Source organism: Oryctolagus cuniculus, chromosome 2 (assembly GCF_051225735.1).
Source record: "Oryctolagus cuniculus isolate XC-2025 breed Fujian yellow rabbit chromosome 2, ASM5122573v1, whole genome shotgun sequence".
NCBI lineage: Eukaryota > Metazoa > Chordata > Mammalia > Lagomorpha > Leporidae > Oryctolagus > Oryctolagus cuniculus.
The window spans coordinates 94,334,078-94,357,854 of record NC_142868.1 but is presented as its reverse complement, the minus strand read 5'-3'; the positions used below and the strand labels follow the sequence as shown (position 1 = coordinate 94,357,854).

Genomic DNA, 23,777 nt, shown 5'->3' with positions numbered 1-23,777 from the left:
GTCTGTCCCGTGAGCGGAGCAGACTCATGTTCTCTTGCTGTAGCAGACAGGGTGCACTTCCTTCCTGTCTCTGTTGCGCCGGCATCCCATGTGGGCACCAGTTCAAGTCCCAGCCTCTCCACTTCCAATCCAGCTCTCTGCTGTGGCCTGGGAAAGCAGAAGATGGCCCAGGTCCGTGGGCCCCTGCACCCACGTGGGAGACCCGGAAGAAGCTCCCGGCTCCTGGCTCCCAACAGAAATAGTGAAAGCACACTAACACGTACACGCAGGCCGCTCTGCCAAGCACATGGCCCTCAAAACACCCCAGCTGGCCTAAATACAAAAATCACACATCGTAGGAGAGACATACACAGAGGGACCTGAAGGAGCCAGGCTCATCAGCCCTCTACCTGGGGAGAACAAGTCCTACTACCAGCTGCGCGGCCGTGCCCTTGTGTGCCACAGAATCCCGGCTTCTACCCTCTGCTGCTTGGCATCTGGCCACTCCCGGGAGAAATCAGCCATTTCCTGGCAGTGAGCGGTCTGTGACAATCCGAGATGAGACAGGATGGACATGAGCAGGGACGAGAAGATCCGGAACTGCAGACCTGGCAGCAGCAAACCGGTTTTGGGGGACTCCTGTCCCCACCTTTCTGTTTTCTAAGAATTTTTTTAAGTGAAACAGAAAGAAATGCTCCCAAGAAAGGATATTTAGGAGCGTGAGGACAAGCTGCTTCACCAAGGAACAAGCTGACAGCACGGAGTTAAGTGATGACCAGGTTAATAAATACTTGCATGTTGCTTAGATGCAATTTGTTTATTTATTTTTTGTGTGTGTGACAGGCAGAGCGGACAGTGAGAGAGACAGACAGAGAGAAAGGTCTTCCTTTGCCGTTGGTTCACCCTCCAATGGCCGCCGTGGCCGGCGCGCTGCGGCCAGTGCACCGCGCTGATCCGATGGCAGGAGCCAGGTACCTATCCTGGTCTCCCATGGGGTGCAGGGCCCAAGCACTTGGGCCATCCTCTACTGCACTCTCTGGCCACAGCAGAGAGCTGGCCTGGAAGAGGGGCAACCGGGACAGAATCCGGCACCCCGACCGGGACTACAACCCGGTGTGCCGGCGCCGCAAGGCGGAGGATTAGCCTAGTGAGCTGCGGCACCGGCCTAGATGCAATTTGAAAGGGAAACCCAGAAAAAGCTGCAGGCACAAGCTTGTTTTAACTTGACCTTGGTCCCCTATGAAAAATCATTGGTACTGTTCGACTTGTAACAGCATTTTTTAAAAGATTTATTTTTATTTATTTGAAGGCAGAGTTACAGAAAGAGAAGGAGAGACAAGTCTTCCATCCGCTGGTTCACTCCCCAAATGGCTGCAATGGCTGGAGCTGGGCTGGTCCAAAGCCAGGAGCCAGGAGCTTCTTTTGGGTCTCCCACATGGGTGCAGGATCCCAAGCACCTGGCCCATCTTCCACTGCTTTCCCAGGCCACAGCAGAGAGCTGGATCGGAAGTGCAGTAGGCAGGACTGGCGCCCATATAGGATGCAGGCACTGCAGGCAGAGGCTTAACCTACTGTACCACAGCGTCGGCTCCCTAAAAGCATTCTTTTTGCAAAAATGGGAGCTTAAAAATCTGAAAAGAGCACAAGAAGTTGCTACAGGAGTTCCCGGATGCAGGTGGAATTCCATGCAACCTCCATCTGCATCTTCGAGGAGTGTGGCCAGGACACAGCATGCAATGAAGATGTAACCCTCGCTCTGGTCATGAGATGCTGCGTCTACTCTTTTTGGAACAAAATCCACACACTGCTGGACTCCTACAGCATCCTGGAGTGTAGCAGTTGGGGCTGAGGGGGCTACTGTCGGCCCTCCCAACAATCCACGCCAGAAAATATGTCACTCAGATGTGTGCCGCCCGCCACACATTTCCAAGTGCTGAACACTGCACAAGACTTCCTATAGGCTGGTGCTGCGGCTCACTTGGCTAATCCTCCACCTGCGGCGCTGGCACACCAGGTTCTAGTCCCAGTTGGGGCGCCAGATTCTGTCCTGGTTGCCCCTCTTCCAGGCCAGCTCTCTGCTGTGGCCCGGGAAGGCAGTGGAGGATGGCCCAAGTGCTTAGGCCCTGCACCCCATGGGAGACCAGGGGAAGCACCTGGCTCCTGTCTTCGGATCAGCACAGCGCGCCGGCCGTAGTGACCATTTGGGGAGTGAACTAACAGAAGGAAGACCTTTCTCTCTCTCTTTCTCTCCCTGTCTAAAGTCTGCCTGTCAAAAACAAAAACAAAAAACAAAAAACTTCCGGTTACACAATCTCTTACTGCAGGGCTGGTGCTGTGGCATTGTGGGTTAAGCTTCCACCTGTAGCACCGGCATGCCATACGCACCACTTCCAATCCAGCTCCCTGCCAATGCACCTGGGAAACAGCAGAAGATGGCTCAAGTGCTTGGGTCCCTGCACCCACATGGGAGACCTAGAAGAAGCTCCTGACTTCAGATCAGTCCAGCTCTGGCTGTTATGACCATTTGGGGAATGAACCAGCAGGTGGAAGACCTCTCTGTCTTGTAATTCTAAATCTCAAAAACATAAAATAAATTTTAAAAACAAAACAAAAAAAGAATCACGTATTCCTGTAGGGGAAATAAAATTCCTGTAGGGGAAATAAAATCCTTCCTCCACCACACGTCTGCAGGCTGGAGTTGGCCACCGTGCAGTGGTAGCATTCATAGGTGTTTGTCCTCCTCCACCAAGAACAAACGCTTGCCCTGTTTCAGCTGGCATTTCTCCTGTCGTCTCTGGTGACAAGCTGCCTGGTTCGCCTTATCTGCTAATGAGTGATAAGCACGTTTCCATGTAGTTCCTGTAACTTCCTGTAACACTGGAGCAGGGCTCAAACGGGTACAAAGGGCTGCTCACACCTTATCAGGAAATGTCCAGCCTTGCCCTGAAGAGCAGCTGTAGGAATTCGGGAGAGATGTAGAGCACTTTCCAGTTGTGATTACAGCTCGCCTCCAGAGTGCACCTCGGGCACGCCAGCGTGTGCGTGTGTAGAGAGAGAAAGGACAAAGTCTGAGCCACAGGCTTAGTCATTGTTTTCCGACTTCCATGTAGTGTCCGACTTACACCAGCATTTCTTTTTAAAAGATTTATTTATTTATTTGAAAGGCAGAGTGACAGAGACAGAGAATAATCTTTTAATCACTGGCCAGCAGCTCCTTCCGGGTGGCCCACGTGGGTGCAGGGGCCCAAGCACTTGGGCCATCTTCCACTGCTTTCCCAGGCCATAGCAGAGAGCTGGATCAGAAGTGGAGCAGCCAGGACTCGAACTGGCGCCCATATGGGGACGCTGGCACTGTAAGCTGGGGCTTTAACCTGCTGCGCCACAGCGTCAACTCTAAATAAATCTTAAAATAGGGTCCAGCAGGGACAGACTGGCAGGGGTGCCTGTGCTGGGCCAGAGTAGGTCTGGAGGCATCCGGTGCAGCAGTTCAGTCACACTAGGCACATCCTACACCTATTTCACAGTGCCCGGTCTGTCCTGGCTTCCTGCCCACACACACCCTGGGAAGGCAGCAGAGGACGGACAGCTCAGGTTCTTGGGTCCACACCTGCTCCACAGAAGACCTGTGTTCCGGGCTCCTGGATTCGGCTTGGCCCAGCCCTGGCTGTCACAGGCACTTAGGGAGTGAGGCAGCCGATGCAAGGGCTCTCTGCTTTTCAAAACAGAATGAAAGCAAATTAGAAAGAACAGTCGTTTGACCTTGAAGACGTCCAGGTGCCCGCTGTGGGACCCACCTGGACAAGAAACGCCCCTTCATGGGTGTCGTGTCCACCCGAGGGTGATCCTGCGTGGTGTGGGACCGAGGTGAAGACATAGGGGCACCACGACTTCCCAGCTACAGACCCTCTGGGGTGAGCTGCTGGAGCACGTGCGTACCCAGCCCCGGATTCAGCCGAGTCCAGAGCCATGATGCGGTCGGTGTGGGTGAGTGCCATGCCCTGAGCAGAAGGGGCCTTGGGGTGCTCCAGGTCGCTCCAACCACCACGCCAGGAGCGCTTCTGGAAACAACATGGCTGTGTTTGTTCCCCCACTCCCCACACAAAGCCAGCCCCACAGTGTTGCCTATCCACCAGACTCGGTGCCACTCACTCACCCATCACACCAAAATACGACACAGAGACGATTTGTGTAAGAAAAGTTTTACTAACGTGTTAATATTTCAGCAAAGTTATTGCAACGGGTTGAAAAGGCAGACAGACGGACTACTACAGGCTATCAGGTAACAAAGGTGAAACAGTACAGATTACGGGATGTACGAAGTAACCAACAGACCCAGAGAAGAAACCAAATCTGCACGGTGAGATCCAGTATTAGCACCTACGACATCGCCGGAAGCAGAACCTCTCACTGCCTCATTCTCTCCTCATGCACCTCGTCCCTCCTCCCAGAGCAGCCCCCGGCCAGAGGGAAAGCTGCCCACGCCGACTCGGACCTGAGCGCTTCGCCTGGGCAAGCACTGACCTCGCTGGACGGGAAAAAATCCTGCTGCGTGCAAGGGAGGTGCGGGGATCCAAGGTTTGTCAGGGAGGTCGTTAAAAATCAGCAATACACAGTATCATTCCTATCAAATCGTCATTTCTCATAAGTTATAACAAAACTATAATTAAAATATGCATTACACGGTGTCTGACACGCTCAGGGACGCGGCGGGGTTATGCGCTTGATGGTCCAGCATCTGCTTTATTGTGCTTACTGAGTTTGGTAATGGACGAGCAACGCACACCACATCTTCCCAGCAACATTCAAGGTGACGCGACAGCGCCAGAGGACGCTCCGAGTTCCGGGGCGTGGCATGAAATACTGCTTTAATGAGGGCTCATCACTATAACGAAACACACAACATGGCACGGAGCTTTCTTGGTGAGCTTCAGTGTCAGAGACCGCACAGCAGAGACAGGGCTTATGAGATACGAGTCATGGCAAAACTGGGGGCTCTCTGCAACCTGGGAGACGGATGGCAAGACCACAGACCCCGCCCACCCCAGGCACAACCCTGGACAGACACCACCCGCTCACCGGGAGCCCTGAGCCCCGACGTGAGCCGAGACGGGCCTCGCCCAGGGCGACGGCTACCTGGGGACTGGCCCAAGGAACCAACACAGCCAGCTGTCCCGGGGGCAGGCAGGAAGCCAACTCTGCCCTGGGCTGCCCCACGTCTTGTCTTCGATGGCTTTAGACCAGCAGAAGTGGAACGCTTCATTGTGTTTTCTCAGAAACGAATCCTAAGGTCACGGAGTCCTACAGTGTGGAGCACAGAGTGGGCGCTGAGCGACTGGGGCCACTCCGGTGCGGGCGTCAGAAAGTCAGTCCTTGGAGTGAGTGGCACCGTGGCTCTGGCGGCAGAGACAAGGAATGATGCTCTGGAGAGGAGACAGGGACGCGGTCGGCCGGGACAGACAAGGGGCCCGGCTGGAGGTGGGATCTGCAACAGGGGGAAGAGGCAAGGTTTTAGAAGGGTGCCGAGGAGGACCGTCTACGCCTGTGTCTCCTCCTAACACGCGGCCTGCGCCACGCCAGCCCCGGGCTCCTCTCGCCGCTCAGACACTCGAACGTGCGCTGCTTGTTAAAACGAGCACCCAACGCGCCGGCCGAGAAACCGCGGTCCTGCCTGTTGACGTCTGTGCCCAGCTGTGTCAGAGAGCCGGGCCCCGGGCTGCCTGGAGAGCGAGCTGCTCTGGACAGGGAACTGAAGTTCTCTGTGTCTTTGTTTCCTCGTCTGCAGACGCAGAGGGAAGAGCGCCTTAGCAAAGCGAAGCCTTTAGAACTGCGAAGTGCCAGCCGCAGTGAGCCGTGTTTATGCCACTCAGGAGTTTACTGCTTCAGAATAACCACATACCCCCCCCCCCGCCCCCAAACATAGACCGCCATCCGCATCGAGAGACAAAACATCACCAGTATGTCAGATCACTAAAGCAGCAACAAGGACACACGCAAGGTACTGCAAAACTAAACTGGTAAAAAGAGCAACATAAAGCCCATTCCCACGGCTTGCGTATTCTTTTGAGAAATCATTCATTTCCACAGGGAGCTCTGGCGGGCAGAAGCTGTGGAACTGAATACATCATTCTTACGGCCCCTCCCACCCCACCTCAGCCCACACTGACTCCTGGACCCCAGGAACGCGCAGCTCTGAAAACTAAATTGTGTTGAACAAAAATATTTGCATTCATGAAACTGTCCAGAAGTCCTAATGTAAATCCTTCCCGTCAACGGCTCACGGCTGTTTGACTGTGGGGAGAGTGGCCCCTGGTGTGGAATCGCTCACAACCCCGTGCCAGCTCAGGAGAAACCGTGCACCAAGCCGTGATGGCTGCGGGATGAGTCGGGACACATGGGCCGCGCTGCGGCCACGCGGCTGCAGCGGATGAAACAAACCACACACACGGGCCATGCGAGAACCACACACGAGAGCGCCACTCCGGAGTTCCCAAACAAAGCCTTCCTAAAGAAGCGGAACACACGGCGGAGAGGGAGGCCACTGTTTACATCTCCGGCTCTCAGGAACTCGGGGACGCGCTCGGGAGCGCTGGACAGTGGCAGCCCTGGAAGGCTTGCAGCCTTGAATAAATGGAACCGGCTCAGATAAAATCTACTCTTAAGGACCAGCAAAAAAGAAAGGGCTAAATATTTAGACTGCTCCGATGAAAGCCCTCTCCAAGCCCCTGCTGAGAGGAGTATGGCACGGGAAGCAGGGGTTACGTGCCATGTTCTGCTGCGCATTACTGTGTGGCCCTGGAACACCCACCCACCTATTCCCACCCCAATCCGCTGCTCTCTGAAGGGAAAGAATGCTGTTCCGGAAGTACAATGTACGCAACGCCCGGCCCGCGTGCAGGGCAGGTGCCCTCGCGGTGGGGACTCCTGCTGCTGGACAGCAAGGCGTGCAGTACTGCCTTCTTCAGAGACTGACTGGCTTATTTGGGGGGCAGAGCGATCGATCTGCCATCTCCATCTGCTGGTTCACTCCCCAGTCGCCTGTAATGAGGGCTGGACCATTAATGAGCCAGGAACCCAATCTGGGTCTCCCATCTGGGTTGTGGGAACGCCACCTGTTTGAGCCACCGCCTGCTGGGCCTGCTGCCTCCCAGTGCAGATGTTAGCGGGAAGCCGGCATTGGACCCGGCCCTCTGACGGGCCACGCGGTCAGCCTCGGTGCACCTTGGCCACTGTGCCTGCTGGCTGCACACGCCCTCAAGCGCCACCTTCCGCTGCTCAGAGGAGGTGCGAGCCAGCTCCAGCTCCAGCAGCACTCCGCCCGCGGGTCTCCGTGTCGCTGATCTGTCTCTCACGGACCACGGGACGTTCTCCGGGGTACAGCCACCCTGGCAGAAACAGAGGAATGCCCCGTCTCTTCTAGCCGCCGGGTGAGGCTCGTGCTGTCGGGCTCCCAAGTAGCCTCGTGTAACGCATGAAATACCCACTCCCCCTCCACAACGCTCCTCCTCTTATTAAAGCCATTGTCACACAGGCAGGGGACTCGCTCAACTGACTCACATACGCAAAACCCAGCTGCTTCAATTCTTAGGGTAGTTGTGAACTAAGGAAAAACTCTCTGTGGAAGACAAGGTAACAAAAGCAGTCTGAAAACATGCGGGAGTGTCCAGATCCAGTTCTCCCAGCAGACAGAGCCTGGGTTACGATGGGGACGGATCCGGATCCAGTTCTCCCAGCAGACAGGGCCTGGGTTATGGACAGGGTTACGCGTCCTGCGGCTGTGGCGACTGTCTGGGAGTACGCCGCCACACTGGTACGACTCACGACACGCGCTCTGGAGAGGCCACACTTCTCCCAGGCGCACAGACTGCACGCAAACCACGCCACTCGGTCTCTACCTTTAGCTTCTAGGGCTTATCTTCCGCTGCTCAGGCCTCTGTCTTCATAAATGGTGATTTCAATCTGCACAGCGCGGCTGTTAAGGAAAAGGACGGCACGGAACGTGGCACGGATGGGCAGCTACAGCAGGAGGCGAGTGGGCTCCGCACGGACACCACTCCTACCTGCTCGGCTGCTGCGTCCTTATCAAACGGTCTTAACACTGGAAGCAACACACGGTGCCTCCCGCCGGCCGGCTGAACGTCAGCAAGCGCACTCCGCAAGGCTCATGCAAACGTGGAGCTGCAAGGGGTTTCGGAGGTGGGCCATTTTTTCACAATGCATGTCTTCCGTGAACTTTCTGAGGTACCTCTGGATTCCACGTGCAAAAACTCTACTGCAGATTTAGTGTGTGTGTTTTTTTTTTTTTTTTTGGTGGGGAGAAACTGCAGAATTGAGAATCCACGAAGGTGACAAACTCAGGGGTTAAAGACAAAAGGCCCTGAAATTATAGGAAAACTTTTTCCCGGGAGAGGGTTCGTGACCCCTCAGAGTTTAAGAACAGCTGCTGCACGGTGCAGTAAAACCGCTGAAATGAGTATCAGCTGGAAGGCCTGCAGTACGTGACCTCGGCTCTAAAACAAATTTATTTACCCATTACTTCAGTTATCAAACTAAATTAGTTCTTTTGCAGTTTCAGTCACCAAATTCACTTAGTGAGTTTCAAGGCTTCCTGCCTCTGGAAATATGCACCGAATGTCAGAGGCAATGAAATCATACACGGGGCAGCTGGGGCAGCTGCGGCCGCGCGGCCCGGCCGGGAGCGGGAGCTGCGCCGCGTTCGGCTGACGGGCCTCGCCACACAGAACGAGTGTACACGCTGCAGAGGGCCTGGGCGCAGAGGGCCCGCAGCTGAAACGCATCACCCACACCACCCCCTAGGCCCGCGCCCTGCCCTGGGAGCCCGGGGGAGGGCAGGCGGAATCCTAAACAACCCGGGGCAGAGACCGCTCCCGGGAAGCCAAGGCGGGGAGGGGCCCTGGGGATCCGCGTGGAAGGATACAACTCGCAGCCCCCGCTCGATGGGGTCTGTCAGCAGGAGGCCCTGCGGGGCGTAGATCTTCTCATTCTGCTCCTGAATGTACTTGGAGACTTTCTTGAGAACCTGACAGGAAAAACAAACGACAGACTCCGTCAGACTTCCCCGGGAGCGTCCGCTCACACACGCACAGCACGTTCGCGCTGCTGCGTGGAGGCGTGGGTGGCGAACACGGCTCTGCCCAGCACGCGCGGTGGGAAGCAGCGCCCGCCCCTCGCCCAGCACACGCGGCCAGCCACCCTTCTCTCGCCCACTCCTGGTCTCCTAGCACCTGCGCCATCTGACGTCAAGGACACTTTGTGGCTCCCCCTTGTAACACTCAGGCCATGTTCCTCTCCTTCACAGACGCTCATCCATTTCCAGCCTGACCTGCGCTGGCCCACGAAGGGCAGCACGGCCACTTTCAGGCCATCTCCACGCGGAGTTTACTCCCTCCGTGAAGCAGGGCGCTGCCGGGGACGGCAGGGTCTCCTCTCGGCTCCAGCGCCGCGGGCAGCACGCCCTGCAGTTTTCTGCTCGCTTCCTAGACAGGAGCCCCAGTTTATAAGTTCAGTATTAAGCTTGTAAAAGTCAAAGCACATGCAGACAAAAGCCAGATAGGATACAAAGGAACTTCCGGAAATCGCCAGATCCCCAGCTTTAACACGGGCAATCCCGGGACAGATAAGCTAGAAGAAAATAAATCTCAGCAGCTATATCCACAATCAAAGAGTTCCATGTTTTATTTCAGGCTTGAGTCACCATAACCCCTTTCTGGCTCCAACGTTCAAAGGGGCTTTGATCCAGCCCTTTAAATTACTATAATATTTCCTTAAATTCACACTACCAGCCAAAGATAGAGTCACAAATGTGAGCACAACTTAAAGGGAAAAAAAAAAAAAGAACTTCACGAAAGTCAAGTTGGAAATTAAGCAGTGAGCTCAGGGTAGGTACAGAACACCAGGCCAAACTAACAAATTCGGATGTTACAATTTAGATGCCTAGGTATCAACTCATTTAGAATTTGAACCCCTGGAGGGTTTAAAAAACTTTCTCACTGAAGGAAAATAAATAGTTTGCTCAGGTTACACTTTTGGGAATAATACAATCTTGTGTTGCATGGAAAAAAAAGAGCATGAATTGATTGAGAGAGAAAGCTGCATGGTCTTTGTTATTGTAAATTAAGAATAGTGTTTCTAAAAGAGAGGGTTTCTTTCCAGCTGATTACCCGAAGCAATGCGTATTACCATTCTCCCGTTTCCTGCTCCCAGGGAATCCGAACTGTGCTTGGTGTCTAGGAGCAGACCCCTGAGTGCTATCTGTGTATCAGGGCTTGTCAATCATCCCTGGAGAAGGAGCCGAAGGAAGCAGGCCACACCGGGCCCAGCCTGGGATTCTCAGGCCGCTCTCCCCCTGCCTCCCGCGCTCACTGCTCACTGCCAGGCGGGAAACCGGAGACCGCGTCTCCCTCCACCGCAGCTCCTCAGCACCAGGGAGGCCCTCGGAGCCGCCTGCCCGGCTGGTTCCGAAAGAAAGGACTCCTTGAGAGGCCGCGCCTCCTCCTCTCTCTGGGAAGAAAGTTGCTAGCGAGGAAACAGCATTCCTTTATTTGACCCAAGCACGACTCCGGTGGGCAGGCTTTTCACTTAGACTGAGAACATTCTCGTGTACTGGGTGAGGCTATCAGTTCATAAAGCAAACGACTTGGCTTCTTCCTGCATAAGCTCTGAATCCTCTTAGGCTATTTTGGTGCAGGCAACACTGCCCTGAACTCCTTTAGGGTTTAGCAACAGGAAAGCATCAACAAGAGGGAAATACTGCAACCGGAGGCCAAAGCACAATCTCACCCCCAGGGCACCCGAAAGTGACATGTTACTCATCCAATACCAGTTTTGGCAAATCAACCTCAAAACGAGCCACCCACCAGAAACTCGGCTCTGGATGCTATTTACAAAAATGATACCCAAAGAAACCCCAGGAAAGACGACCGTGGGCCCTGAGAAAGCCTAGGAGACATTGGAAGAGCGGAGGGACGCGCTCAGTATTCTCTGCAAGCACCCAAGTGCCCGCCCAGCTGCGTTCACAGATGACGTCTGGGGCAGTCCGGGGCAGTGGACAGCTACCGGGGAGAGCCTCCCACCAGCCCAGCTTTCTCTCGTGACGGGCAGCAACAATGGAGAAACAACACTGAGGTCTTTATCCTCATTTGCAATCAATAAACAGCACGTTATAGAGGCAAAAATGCGTGATTGTTCTAGTGAGTTTTAAAAGGCCCATTTACAGTTTCAAAAAAATTAACCCACGTGACAAAGTGCAAAAGCACTATTATATTTGGTTTGGTGCTTGTAGGCTGGAAATTTTAAGTGTTTAACACAACAGAGACCAAATGACTCAAGCCACAGAGATTTCTGGGGGACAGTCTGCGGAGGGAGAGGGTGGCTGTTCTTACATTTTTATCAAGAACACAAATGTGTATTTCAGTCGTTCTTTTAAAGGTCTAAGCATGTTGCACCTTCTTTATGACTGTTTCTGCTAACTCTGCATGATCCAGTTCATCACGCCCAGTTCCTGTTTTTAAAAGTGTGCGCGTGCCTTAAGGCTTGTTTAACTTGATTTGGTCTTTGCTTGCTTTAGGATACCTGCTCTATAAAAAGAAAGATTTGCTTACAATATTACCTATAATCAACCAATTTCCAAGATTACCAGTGAAAAGGATTCTAGACCTGCTAAGAGTTTCAGCATCCTAATTCACTAGCAGCTGGCTAAAAGAGTCCTTCAAACGAAACCCTGCATTCACGAGTTCACAGATGCCTGACTAAACTTACAGAGACGGCGACTTCATTTTAAAGTCTACCAGAAATCTGTTTACTAAGCACTTAACATATGTGAGGCAAATTTGGCAATTCTAAAGTCTATTTACAGCTGAGCAGAACCCAGGGATGAACCTGTCCAGTGTCCCACAACGAGGACACGACTTGGCACACAGCCAATCACCAATTTCGTTTTACAACTGATGTGAGCTGGAGCCAAGGGCATCTATATCATCCAACGTGAGTGGACAAGTAAGTGCTAAGTTAAACTAGCAACAAACTGAAAAGGCACAGTCTCTACTACTGCCCAAGGCAGGGCCAGCGCCCCTGGAAGATGTGACCTGGCAACACCCCAGGGGACTGTGCTGTCAGTCACCGCCCCCAGGTGACCCAGCTGTCATGCATACAGCTCCTGCCCGCTCATGGTCCCCAGGAGACCGCGTGGTCATCCCCCCTCCTCACTGGTCTTGGCTCTGCTGCCAACACACCCGTTGCCTCTGTTCACCTTCTCCCACTGCTCTGACCCCCAGCCAGACGATCCTGGTACACGGCATGGGCTTCTGTGAGAACTTCCTAACTAACTGGTTTCCCCACATCCGCTCTTAGGCTGTTTTCTCACATGTACAGGGATGGCTTTAAAACCAAGTTGGATCGCTTCATTGTCTTGCTTAAAGCCTTTTATTTTTTAAAATGTTTACTGACTTACTTGGGAGGCAGAGAGAGCGCACGCGCGAGTGCTCCCACCTACTGGCTCACTCCCCAAATGTCCACAGAGACGGAGGCTGGGCCAGGCCGGGGTCTGGAGCTGGAAACTCCACCAGGTCTCCCACGTGAGAGGCAGGAGCCTGCGGCTTCCGAAGGTGTGTGTCCGCAGAAGCTGGGACTGGGAGCTGGGGATCAAGCCCAGGCACCCCACCAGGGCTGCAGGAGCTCCAACCGCCACCTGGCTGCTGGGAAAACGGCAGCCCCTCCTGCTTAAAGCCTTTGAGGAGCTTCCCGCACGCTGACAATAGGGCCTAATCTGCTTCCACGGACTGCGCTCTGCTGCACCACACAGCTCCCGCTTGGGCTCCAAGCTGACTGCGGCCGGCCTCGGCCCTCTCCTGCCACACCACCAGGCCTCTGCCTGAACGGCCCAGGGCTTTTCCTGCTTCCTGTGGTGCCGGCACTGTCACCGCTTCCGAGGCCACCTCTGACCGCACCCTGGGAACCAGGTCTCTTCCCTGGTTCTTCCCTTCCAGGCACCCAGCACGCTTTAGTTTGCTTTGGTTCTCCTTGCTCCTGGCAGCTGTTACCACCGAATTACAAATCGCACAAGGTCAGCAACTGTGTTTGCCTTGCTTAGTCCAGGCCCTGGCAAACTGCTTAGAGTAACTTGCTTTCCAAAACGGTTAGGGGAGCAATGTTCCAAAGCAAGCAACGGTTTACAAACGGGCAACTTGCTTTTAGAAGGGATGAGACCATGCTGAAGACGAGGCCCACGGTGGCAGCACCAACCTGAGTCTGCAAGGGAAAAACCAGCGTCGCGTCAGCCCAAGTGAAGCGGACTGGTGACGACCAGCAGAATCAGCAGCCGACACCACAGGACTCCCCGGTGCTTCGTCTGACACGATTCCCATGGCACAACCAAAGGGAAGCAAACCTGCCGCCCCCTGGGCGCCCACACACAGCTGCAGGTAAGCGCTGGGCTGTCAAGAGAAACCTGAAAACTCCGCATGGACGTCCTGTAGCATTTCCGGGAAGAAGTGCAACAGGAGACAGTCCTGAAGACAGAGCACCATCAGGGCACGGCCAGCGAGAGCTGCGAGCAGAAGCGACAGGTCATGGCAGCTCTAGGGATGCTCAGGGTACTCTTTCTGGAAGGCCAAAGACCCACATCACCCTCTTAGGAGTAGTGGCGTTTTGGGAAAGTCGGCCAAGGCTTTAGCCAAACACCACCCAGGACACCTTCCCCAGCGTGGCTCACTCGGCCAGAGTTTCTCTACAAACTCCTAGGCATCCACTTTAAGTCCTGATTTGGCTCCTTTCACTTGTTTTTGCTTCCTAATCTCAAAAAAAAAAAAAAAAAATCCTAACGGGCGCCCCTTTCCCTCAGCCCACACGGCAGACGACCGCACTGCCGTGCTTCAGTTCCAGGCCCCTCTGTTCTCCCAGGGTGTCTGAGACGGGTGGCATCACGCTTACTAAAGTGTCTCAACTCGCCAGTTTGGTTTTCACGCCATTTCTCCACGAGCTTTCTGAAGTCCCCCTGTCTGTGGTGTGGAAGGTCATAACTAGCACAGACCCTGCGTGAGGCGTGAGGTGAACCACCTAACAGTAAGGACACACGTCTGGATGCTGGGGACGAATGCCCAGCAACTACATCCGCCCTCCACCACACAGAGCCCCAGACACAGGGACGGTCCCACCAGGTGGGGCAGAGACACCTTAGCTTTCTGAACAGTGTCGGACCTCGTGACAGGCGCGGGTTTGCTGGGAGTGGCCACCCACTCAGCACACACTCAGCTGGCGTCTGCGATGCCCAGGCACCAGGCATCAGAAAGGAAGGGGGAGGCAGACGAAGCCGGGAGGGGGCGGCCTGGACACGGGAAGAACGGCACTCTCCACCGAGGAGAACACGGGCCAGTGGCCACCGAGTGGTCCAGTCTGGCCAAGAGAGGAGGGGGAGGGGGAGGGGGAGAACCGGAAAGCAGGCAGCAGCCGTGAGCCCGCGCACGGCAACCACCGGAAGTCAGGGAGGCTCTCTGACTTGGCAGAAGCGGTGAGGAAGTGAGCCTGCGTTTTGGGAAGACAGCGGGAGGCGGCTTGTGAAACCAAAGGGCCGAGATAGAGGCAGGGGCTCCTTCGCTTGTCCAGGAGACAGAGGACAAGGACACAGACTGGGACGGCGGCAGAGGCCCTCACTGAGGAGACAAATGGGCAGCTGGCGAGTTGGGCTTCTGCTCACCTCCCGCTGAGAGGCCAGCAACTCTGTCTGTCAGGCCGTGGGAAAGCGGAGACAAGGGCTAAGGTGGAAGACAGGCCCGAAGACAGAGATCCGGGGAAATTCAGTGCAAGGGCTCTCAGGAAGCCGAGGGAAGGAGAACACACAGGTTCCCTGCGTCTTCAGCGCAGGCCATGTGTGGATTCCCGAGTGGCCGTGCCAACTTGAACATGTCTCTCATAGACTCAGGACTGGACAGAGGAGCGACAGCGGCACTCAAGTCATTATCATCACCGTTGTTATAAGTGACCCCACACACTTCATGCCAGCTCGCCCGTGTAACAGACACGAGTCACAGCTCCCTCCTCGCCGTCGTCCTCGGAGGCCCGCGGGCCACACGGCGGCCTTACCTTCTCATAATGAGTCTCCATGCACAGGAAAATGGTATAGGCTGTTAAACAGGCCAGACAGCCTTCAAGGTAGGACTGGCCTCCGAGCTTCTCCGCTTCGGCATACAGGTTGTTCAGAGTTCGAACGGTCTCTTCAAACTGCTGCCTATCAATCTGGAGGGAAGAAAGAATTGAAAGGTAAAGCTTGGGAAACACAATCAGCAACTCAGGAGTGCTTGCTCTCCCCAGTCCTGGGGTTAACCGCCAGCCACTTCCGAGGGGACGAAATCTGGACTCAACGGCTGAAGGCGCTCTTGCTTTGTTTAACGTGAGCCCTCCCCGGCCACGGGGGAGTCCAGGCTCAGAACAGACCACCTTTCTCCTTCACACCGAACTTCCAGGAAGCCAGCCCTACACTGCAGCCCCTCACACTCACTGCCATTCACAGCCCCCAAGCACCTGCTGTCAGACACCATGACAGGCGTCAGGGAAGAGATGAGTGACGCTGTCTCAGTGCTCCACGTTTGCAGGTTCAGGAGCGCACACAGAGAAACACGGTACTCTGGCAGGGTAGGGGAGCACATATAATGCATGGTGAGGGCAGGACTGGGGCTGTGGCGCAGCAGGCTAAGCCTCTGCCTATGGTGCCTATGGTGCCGGCATCCCCTACGGACGCCTGTTCGGGTCCAGCTGTTCCACTTCCCATCCAGCTCTCTGCTATGACCTGGGAAAGCAGTAGAAGATGGCCCAAGTCCCTGGGCCCCTGCACCTGTGTGGGAGACCTGGAAGAAGTTCCTGGCTCCTGGCTTTGGGTTGGCCCAGTTCTGGACATTGTGGCTATTTGAGGAGAGGAACAGCGGATGGATGACCTCTCTTTCTGTCTCTCCATCTCAAATAAATAAATCAATCTATTTAAAAATAAAAAAGAATGGTGGGGCAGAGAAGGAAAGAGAAGTTGGTTGCATCTGGGGAGAGCGAGGGATGCCGCACTGAGCACCCAGACTGCGACTGACTGGCGCAGAGGCAGGAGGAGGAGGTGAGGTTCTGCCTTCTGCTTACGCCATCTCTTCCACGTAAAAAGCTTGCACCACTGAGCAAGGCAAAATCGCATCTTCAAACCGAGACGCGCGTCCCTCCTACTTCCCACGCGGACGCGGCTACTGTCACTCAGCTCTTTACTCTGGTCCTTGGCTTCCACTTCCTTCCTGACAGCACCTGGTCCACGGAAGCCTCGATACCCTATCCCAGGGCTCTCAAGGAACATTAGTGGAAGGCGAGGTATGACAAATTGTTAACGGAACATGGAATTAAACGGCAAGCTTATTTATGTGCAAAAAATGTTGAAGCCCCTTTGTGCGGGATGCATGCATTCCAACATTTTTTTTTTTACACCAGAAAACACTTATCTCTTATTCCATGTTTCCTGATATTTTCTGCATACCCTTGTATGTCACTGAAACCCTTTCGTTCTTGGAAACAAATCAATCTATCTGTCCTCACCCTAGGTCTTCTCTCACAAAACACCTCCTGTATTCCTAAAACTAGTAACTACTTACTTAAGAATCCTCTCATTCCTGAAGTCTTTTAAATACTCATTGAGATAAAATATATCCAAGTACATAATCTTTAAAAAAAATATTTTATTTATTTATTTATTTATTTAAGGTAGAGTTAGAGAAAGAGAGAGGGAGAGACAGAGAGGGAGATCTTCCATGTAGTTCACTCCCCAGATGGCCACAACTGCCGGAGCTGGGCCGATCCCAAGCCAGGAGCCAGGAGCTTCTTCTGGGTCTCCCACGTGGGTGCAGGGACCCAAGGACTTGGGCCATCCTCTACTGCTTTCCCAGGCCACAGCAGAGAGCTGGCTCGGAAGAGGAGCAGCCGGGTCTCGAACTGGTGCCCACGTGGGATCCCGGGGCCACAGGCAGAGAGATGCAGCCTACTAGGCCAGGGCACCAGTCCCAAGAACGTAATTTCTTTTTAAAAGATTTATTTATTTCAAAGGCAGAGTTACAAGAGGCAGAGTACAAAGAGGTGGGGGGGGGGTTCCTTTCACTGGTTCTCTCCCCAGAAGGCCACAGCGAGCTGGGCTGATCTGAAGCCGGGGCATCGCAAGCCGGGGCGCTAGCCCATGTGCCACAGCGCCGGCCCTCTAGAGCACAGTTTAAGGGTGTGTCACAGTGTATGGTCAGCCTTAAGCTACTAAATCCCCTGGGCCAGAAGCAGTGGTGACCAGTCCTGCCCTTTGGGTAGAAAGCCAGGAAGAGTCCAGGAGCCAGCGGCATGCAAAGCTTCATGAGCTGTCAAGGGGAGGCACCGGGCCTGTTTCCAACCTCCCAGAATACATCAGAGCTGCGGGCAAAGCTGGGTGGGGGAGACGGGGGCGAGCGAGGGTGCGTCCCTCACGGTCCCCCATCCTGGGAGGCGGCCTGAGGAGGGCGCTCAGGACACAGGTGCTGCTGGCACGGTCACGTGCCCCTCGTTAGCGCGGTCAGGTTTCCTGCTGTGACTCCAAGCATATCTGCCTTGCCTGGCTCATTCCGATCTGGTAAGAACGTCCTCTGAGATACACTTTCTTACACAGGAGTCAAAACCATGGGCTCCAACCCGGAAACACCTTATTTCTTTCAGATTAGAATTACTGTTAAGACCAGAAAGAGGGGCTAGCGGTGTGGCTTGGTAGGCTAAGCCTTGCCTGCGACGCTGGCATCCTATACAGGTGCTGGTTCATGTCCTGGCTGCTCCTCTTCTGATCCAGCTCTCTGCTATGGCCTGGGAAAGCAGCAGAAGACGGCCCAAGTCCCTGGGCCCCTGCACCCATGCGGGAGACCCGGAGAAAGCTCCTGGCTCCTGGCTTTGGGTCTGCCCAGCTCCAGCCGTTGTGGCCATTTGGGGAGTGAACCAGCAGATGGAAGACCCGTCTCTCTCTCTCTCTCTCTCCATCTGTAACTCTACCTCTCAAATAAATCATAAATTTTTTTTAAAAAGAAGAGACTAGAAAAAAGGAGAGGTAAGCAGAAGCTTCTGGAAAGCTATGAGAAAAGAGAGGGAGCTGAAAGCACGGAGGCAGCAGGTGCGGCATCAGAAGCTGGAGGCGCGGGAAGCCCGGGGCCATGTGCCAACGTGGGCCAGGGAGCCCTGTGAGTCCCGAAGCCAAGAGCAATCCGGCGCGCCTTTCCACGTGCGGTGTGTCCGTGGCACCGCGGGTCTGACGGTGCCGGTCAACCAGACACAGAGGGCAGGGTCACCTGCCTCAGCCACAGCGCACGCACGGCCGTCTCCCCGGGCTACGGGTGACAGAGACCTCTGCCTGCTGCCAGAAGTGACAATTAAGCTTCCGGTAAAGAACTCTTCCGGCGGGAGAGCCCGAGCACAAAGGCCTGGGTTCTCGGGCAGAGGGGAAAGTGAACTTGAGAACAGACGCCTGGCCCTCGCTCCCTCCTGGAAGGACACACGGATGCTCTCACGCCAGACATCTGTGCATCAGCCTCTCCCACTACTGAAAGGCAGGGCTGCCATGTCCTCCCACAGGGCGATTCAGCCCCCGTGGGGGAGCAACCCGCAACATTTCCAGGGCAAGTTAGAGAGAAACAAGGCAAGCAAGCCAGGAAAAACTAAACCTGTAATTTACATGTCATCTCAACAGACACACACGCAAAAGTGGTTAAAACACAAGCTAGTGTGTTTTATCCTAAAGATGTAACAAGGAAAAAAAAGAGCACTCAAAGGCACTGCCGAGCACTGTAGTACTCAGCACGTCAGCTCTGGGCCAAGAGAAGTCCACGCAGTAGGAGGGCTCCAGGATCTAGAAACGTCCACTTCCCACACCGGTCGGGCAGCATGCTAACTGCGTCGCACAGCCGTATTTAGACCGCAAGGGCGAGGCTGCCCCCCACAGGCACGCACCCGCACAATGTGCACACACACACACTGACACACGCAACTGCAGACATGCACACACAGACACACGCACGTGCAGACATGCACACATACATGCCCACACGGACACACATGTGCAGATATCCAGACACAGGCCCGTGCAGACATGCACACATACATGCCCACACGGACACACACGTGCAGACATGCACACAGACACAGGCACGTGCAGACATGCACACATACATGCCCACGTGGACACATGCACGTGCAGACACACATACATACACGCACATGCAGACACACACGTACAGATATCCAGACAAGGCACGTGCAGACATGCACAATACATGCACACGCAAACACACATGTGGACACACACGTGCAGACATGCACACATACATGCACACGCAGACACACATGCAGATATGCACACTACACGCAGACACATGCCCACATACACGTGCAGATATCCACAGACACACGCACGTGCAGACATGCACACTACACGCAGACACACGCGCAGATATCCACACACATACGCAGACACACGCAGTGCAGATATGCACACATACACACACGCGGACACAGGCCCACGCACACACACACGTGCAGATATCCAAACACACACACATGCAGGCACACACACACGCTCACACACATGCATGTGCACCCAACCACACGCACCCACACCCACACATCTGGCTCAACTAGGAGGCGAAAGTTTGACTCCAAAACCTACAAACAAAGGAATCTTGTAACATCCAAAGGACTGTGGTGGAGAAAGCAGAGTTTACATTCTGATTTGAAAGTTCATGAATCTCAGAGTCTCCCCGAGGAGGCTTGAAGAGAAAACATTCATTTCACACTAAGAAATGCATGCCGACCGTGTGGCCTGAGCGGTCCAACAGCGGCGCTCAGCAGCCCCGGCCACGCAGCCGCTTGCTCAGCTTCTACCTCTTCACCCGGCCGTGCTGCCCACACACCTGAGTGGCATTTCACAGGTTCGCTATACCCCTACCTTGAACAGGCACGCTTGGGCTTCTAACCCGCCCACGACCCTGCCCGGTGGTATAACCAAGCTGGGGAAAAACCACAGTGGCGGATTTCCGGTCCCGGGCGAGCAGGTGCACCTACGCCCTCAGCTAGAGAGACCTCAGGCCCAGGTCTGAGCGTTACTGCCCGAATCACGCCAGTGTCACCTCTCAGCCCCTCAGCCTCCCAGCCAAAGGATCAGCAGCCGCCAAACTCGCTCCCGGCCAACCAGCCAACTAGAGTCTCCCTGGCCGCGTCACCCACCGGGGGCCACGCTGCCCCCCACCCCCAGTTAGGACCCGCTGCACCTGTCACAACCACGACACGGCGATTTGCCTTTTCTAGATCTGGCTACACAGCAGACAGCCAGCCCCGCTTCCCACTTCTGCAAAGCCAGCACTACCCAGGCCCCAGCCGGCGACTCCCAGCGACGCCCCCATTTCGGGTTGCAGCACTCGGGAAACCCCCGACGGCCCCTGCAGCGGCCGGAAGCGCCGGTCACGAGGAAGCCGGGGATTCCTCCGTGCGTGGGCAGGCAGCAGGACGCGGCCCACACCTGCCCAGCCAGGTTCAGCGCCCTGGTCAACAACAACGCGGGGTGGGGCCGTGAGGCCGTCGCCCCGGGGCTCCGCCGCACCGCTCCTCTCCCCAAACACGGGTCCCGCCCGGCCCCCGGCGTCCGCCGCCGCCCCCGCCCCCGCCCCGGGGCCGCGCCCTCGCCGCGCGGCAGGTGCAGGGAGCCCGGCTGCGTACCCGGTTCTCCAGCTCCGCGGGGAACTTGGTCTGGAACTGGCAGCGGGTGCCGCTGCTGTAGTCTCGCTGAATGAACACCTTCCCGGACACCGGCGCCTGCTGCGGCCTCATGGCGAGGGCTGGACCGGCCGCGCTGTGGGGTCACGGGGAGGGGAGGGGGCACCACGGGTCAGACGCCCGGGCGGGACCCCGGGCTCCGGCCCGCCAAGCCCTCGGGCCCACCCGCCGCCCAACGCAGCCCCAGGCCGCTCCCGCCCCGCTCCCCAGCACCCATGCTGAGCCCCCCACAGCCCGGTTCGGCCCGGGAAGCACCAACCCGCCTCCTCTGCCCTCCAGCTGCTGTCGCGCCGCCGTCACCGTCACTTACGTCCTGCCGCAAAAGGCCTCCGGCCCCGCCCCTCAGCTCGGCCTTCTCCTCAAGCCGCTGGCCCGCCCCGCCCTCCGACCGTAAAGCAGGCCGCTGGCTGCCGTGCGGGGCGTACTGGGGGGCGTGCCCCGGCAGGCCCCGCCCTCGGCCGGGCGGAAGGAAGTCCGGGCGGAAGCTGGCCTGTAGGGTGGCATTCCTGCCGGTGTCGGTGGAGGCCAGGGCGTTCCTGCTAGTTGCTCCTAAGGGCTTGTTTTCGTTCTGGGTCGCCTACGTGTGGGTCGCATCTCGCGACTCGAGTACAAAACAAAAACGCAGCGAACAAAACCCAAAGAGCTCCGCCCCCAAAATAATAATAATAACCCAGACAGAATCCCAACTGCTCGCCCATATCTGGAAATAGAAAGCGGACCGCCGGGCACCCACTGGCCCCTCGGGGAACTCCTGGAGACTTGGACCGTGGTCCGGTGTCCGGCCTTGGCCTCCGCCTCCGCCCCCGGTGTCCTGGCTGCTGCCAGTGACGACGGTCCCAGCCTGCCCTGCCCGGGCCTGTGCCTCCTGACCAACATCCTGCCTTGTGCATATTGAAATTTTTATCATTTCTAATTTTTTTTTTTAACTTGAGAGCCATCCGCTGGTTTACTGCTCAAATGGGGCCAAAGCCAGTAGCTGGGAACTGTATCAGCCTCCCACGTGGGTGGCAGGGGCCCCAGCACTTGAGTCATCACCTGCTGCCTGTAGTTAGTTGGAAGTCAAGACGGGGATTGAACCCAGGTACGTCCACGTGAGACATAGGGTTGCATCCACCAGGCTAAGTGTACGTCCCATTTACTGTGTTTTACTAGTTTTGTTTGGGCACAGTGACAGGGAGATGGGGAGGCAGAGATACTCCAAAAGCTGGTTCATTTACCAAATGGCTTCAACAGCTGGGCCGGGGCCGGGCTGAAGCCAGGAGCCTGGAACTCCATCCAAGTCTCCCACGTGGGTGCAGGGGCCTGAACACTCCGGAGTCTTCTGCTGCTTTCCCAGGCGCGTTAACAGGGAGCTGGATGGGAAGTGGAGCAGCCTGGGGCTGGGACCGGCGCTTGGTTGTTGCAAGTTGTGGCTTAACCTGCTGCAGCAACAGTGTCGGCCCCCTGTGTCTTAAAAGCAGCTTTAATAAGGTCTAAACGGCAACCGACACTCGGCTGCCGAGAAAGTGGACAGTTGGCTGGGTTCTGACGTGTGCGCACGCCCAACAACCATCAGAGCCAAGATGTGAGTTCACCTTCCTCAGAGATTCCTGTGCGCCTCTGTAGCCCACCCCCACTTCCGGCCTAGTGCGTCATTCACTCCTGCTTTTTGTTCAGTGGGAATCGCGGGCGGTGGGTAGTGTTGTGTCATTGTCCAGCCCCCTCCTTAAGTGCACTCGATGTCTATCTCCTGGGAAAATCTGGATGGGGGAGGGGCGGAGAAGTGCTTGTTCCTTGTCACAGTTCAGAACAGAAGTCCCTCTTTGGCCACAGGTGTCATCCTGGGGACATGAGGTGTTTTTTTTTTTTTTTTTTTTTTTGACAGGCAGAGTGGATAGTGAGAGAGACAGAGAGAAAGGTCTTCCTTTTGCCGTTAGTTCACCCTCCAATGGCCGCCGCACCACGCTGATCCAATGGCAGGAGCCAGGTGCTTCCTCCTGGTCTCCCATGTGGGTGCAGGGCCCAAGCACTTGGGCCATCCTCCACTGCACTCCCAGGCCACAGCAGAGAGCTGGCCTGGAAGAGGGGCAACTGGGACAGAATCCGGCACCCTGACCGGGACTAGAACCCGGTGTGCCGGCGCAGCAAGGTGGAGGATTAGCCTAGTGAGCCGCGGCGCCAGCGGGACATGAGATTTGACGTGGCCGAAGGTGGTGCATCTGTGCCTGGAGGAACCAGGTGCTCTCTTGGGAGCACCAAGAGATCTGGTGAGTTGGCAGAAGCCTGGGACTTGGGACGAGGGGCTGTGCAAGGCGAAGGCCTTTGGCTGGGCTTGCAGATTTCTGCGTGGTGGGAAGGGTAATGCAGCACCTGCTACAAGCCAGTGGTGCCCGGAGACCCGCAGGCCAAGCTCTAGAGGGCCCCAGAACAAGAGTCCACATCCCCCCCTACAGGGCAGAGTGACGTGCAGACTTCCCTGGAACTCAGAGCCCCCAGGAGAAGCTCATTGAACCAAAGACCCAACCCGGCTAAAGAAAGTACCTGGGTTAAAAAGAAAGAGAAGTTGTTTTTTTTTGAATGGATAAGTTCAAGTTCAAGTTCAAGGAGTTCTTGGCTCCCAGTAAGAATCAAGAGAATGAAGTTTCTTTCCTCAACTCACCTGTCACCTGTCATCTCTCAGAAGCCACCCCTGGATTTCACCCAAGGAGGTAAAATCTGAGCTTGGTGGATTCTCTCCTCTGTCTACCTTTTTTTTTGACTGGCAGAGTTAGACAGTGAGAGAGAGAGAGAGAGAGAAAGAGAGAGAGAGAGAAAGGTCTTCCTTCCGTTGGTTCACCCCACAAATGGCCGCTATGGCTGTCAAAGCCAGGAGCCAGGTACTTCCTCCTGGTCTCCCATGTGGGTGCAGGGCCCAAGCACTTGGGCCATCCTCCACTGCCTTCCCGGGCCACAGCAGAGAGCTGGACTGGAAGAGAAGCAACCGGCACCCCGACCGGGACTAGAACCTGGGTTGCCAGCACCAC

The 23,777-nt window shown here is 55.6% G+C and overlaps 1 protein-coding gene across 2 annotated transcripts; it reads right to left on the bottom strand.

Annotated features, from left to right (window-relative positions):
• Nucleotides 1-4,162: 4,162 nt before the first annotated feature.
• On the bottom strand, nucleotides 4,163-21,190 carry GOLGA7 (golgin A7). Of its 2 annotated transcripts, none has more exons than XM_089327369.1 (6): nucleotides 21,086-21,190; nucleotides 20,719-20,851; nucleotides 15,073-15,225; nucleotides 8,915-9,016; nucleotides 7,872-7,935; nucleotides 4,163-5,461 (listed from the first exon to the last, which is right to left on the bottom strand). In XM_089327369.1, the coding sequence occupies exons 2-5, from the start codon at nucleotides 20,827-20,829 to the stop codon at nucleotides 7,888-7,890; spliced, it is 414 nt and encodes a 137-aa protein (XP_089183495.1). In that variant the 5' UTR covers nucleotides 20,830-20,851; nucleotides 21,086-21,190; the 3' UTR covers nucleotides 4,163-5,461; nucleotides 7,872-7,887. The 2 variants fall into 2 exon arrangements, with proteins under 2 accessions (XP_089183495.1, XP_051688264.1); XM_051832304.3 differs by lacking the exon at nucleotides 21,086-21,190 and adding an exon at nucleotides 21,035-21,073.
• Between the last annotated feature and the right edge of the window lie 2,587 nt (nucleotides 21,191-23,777).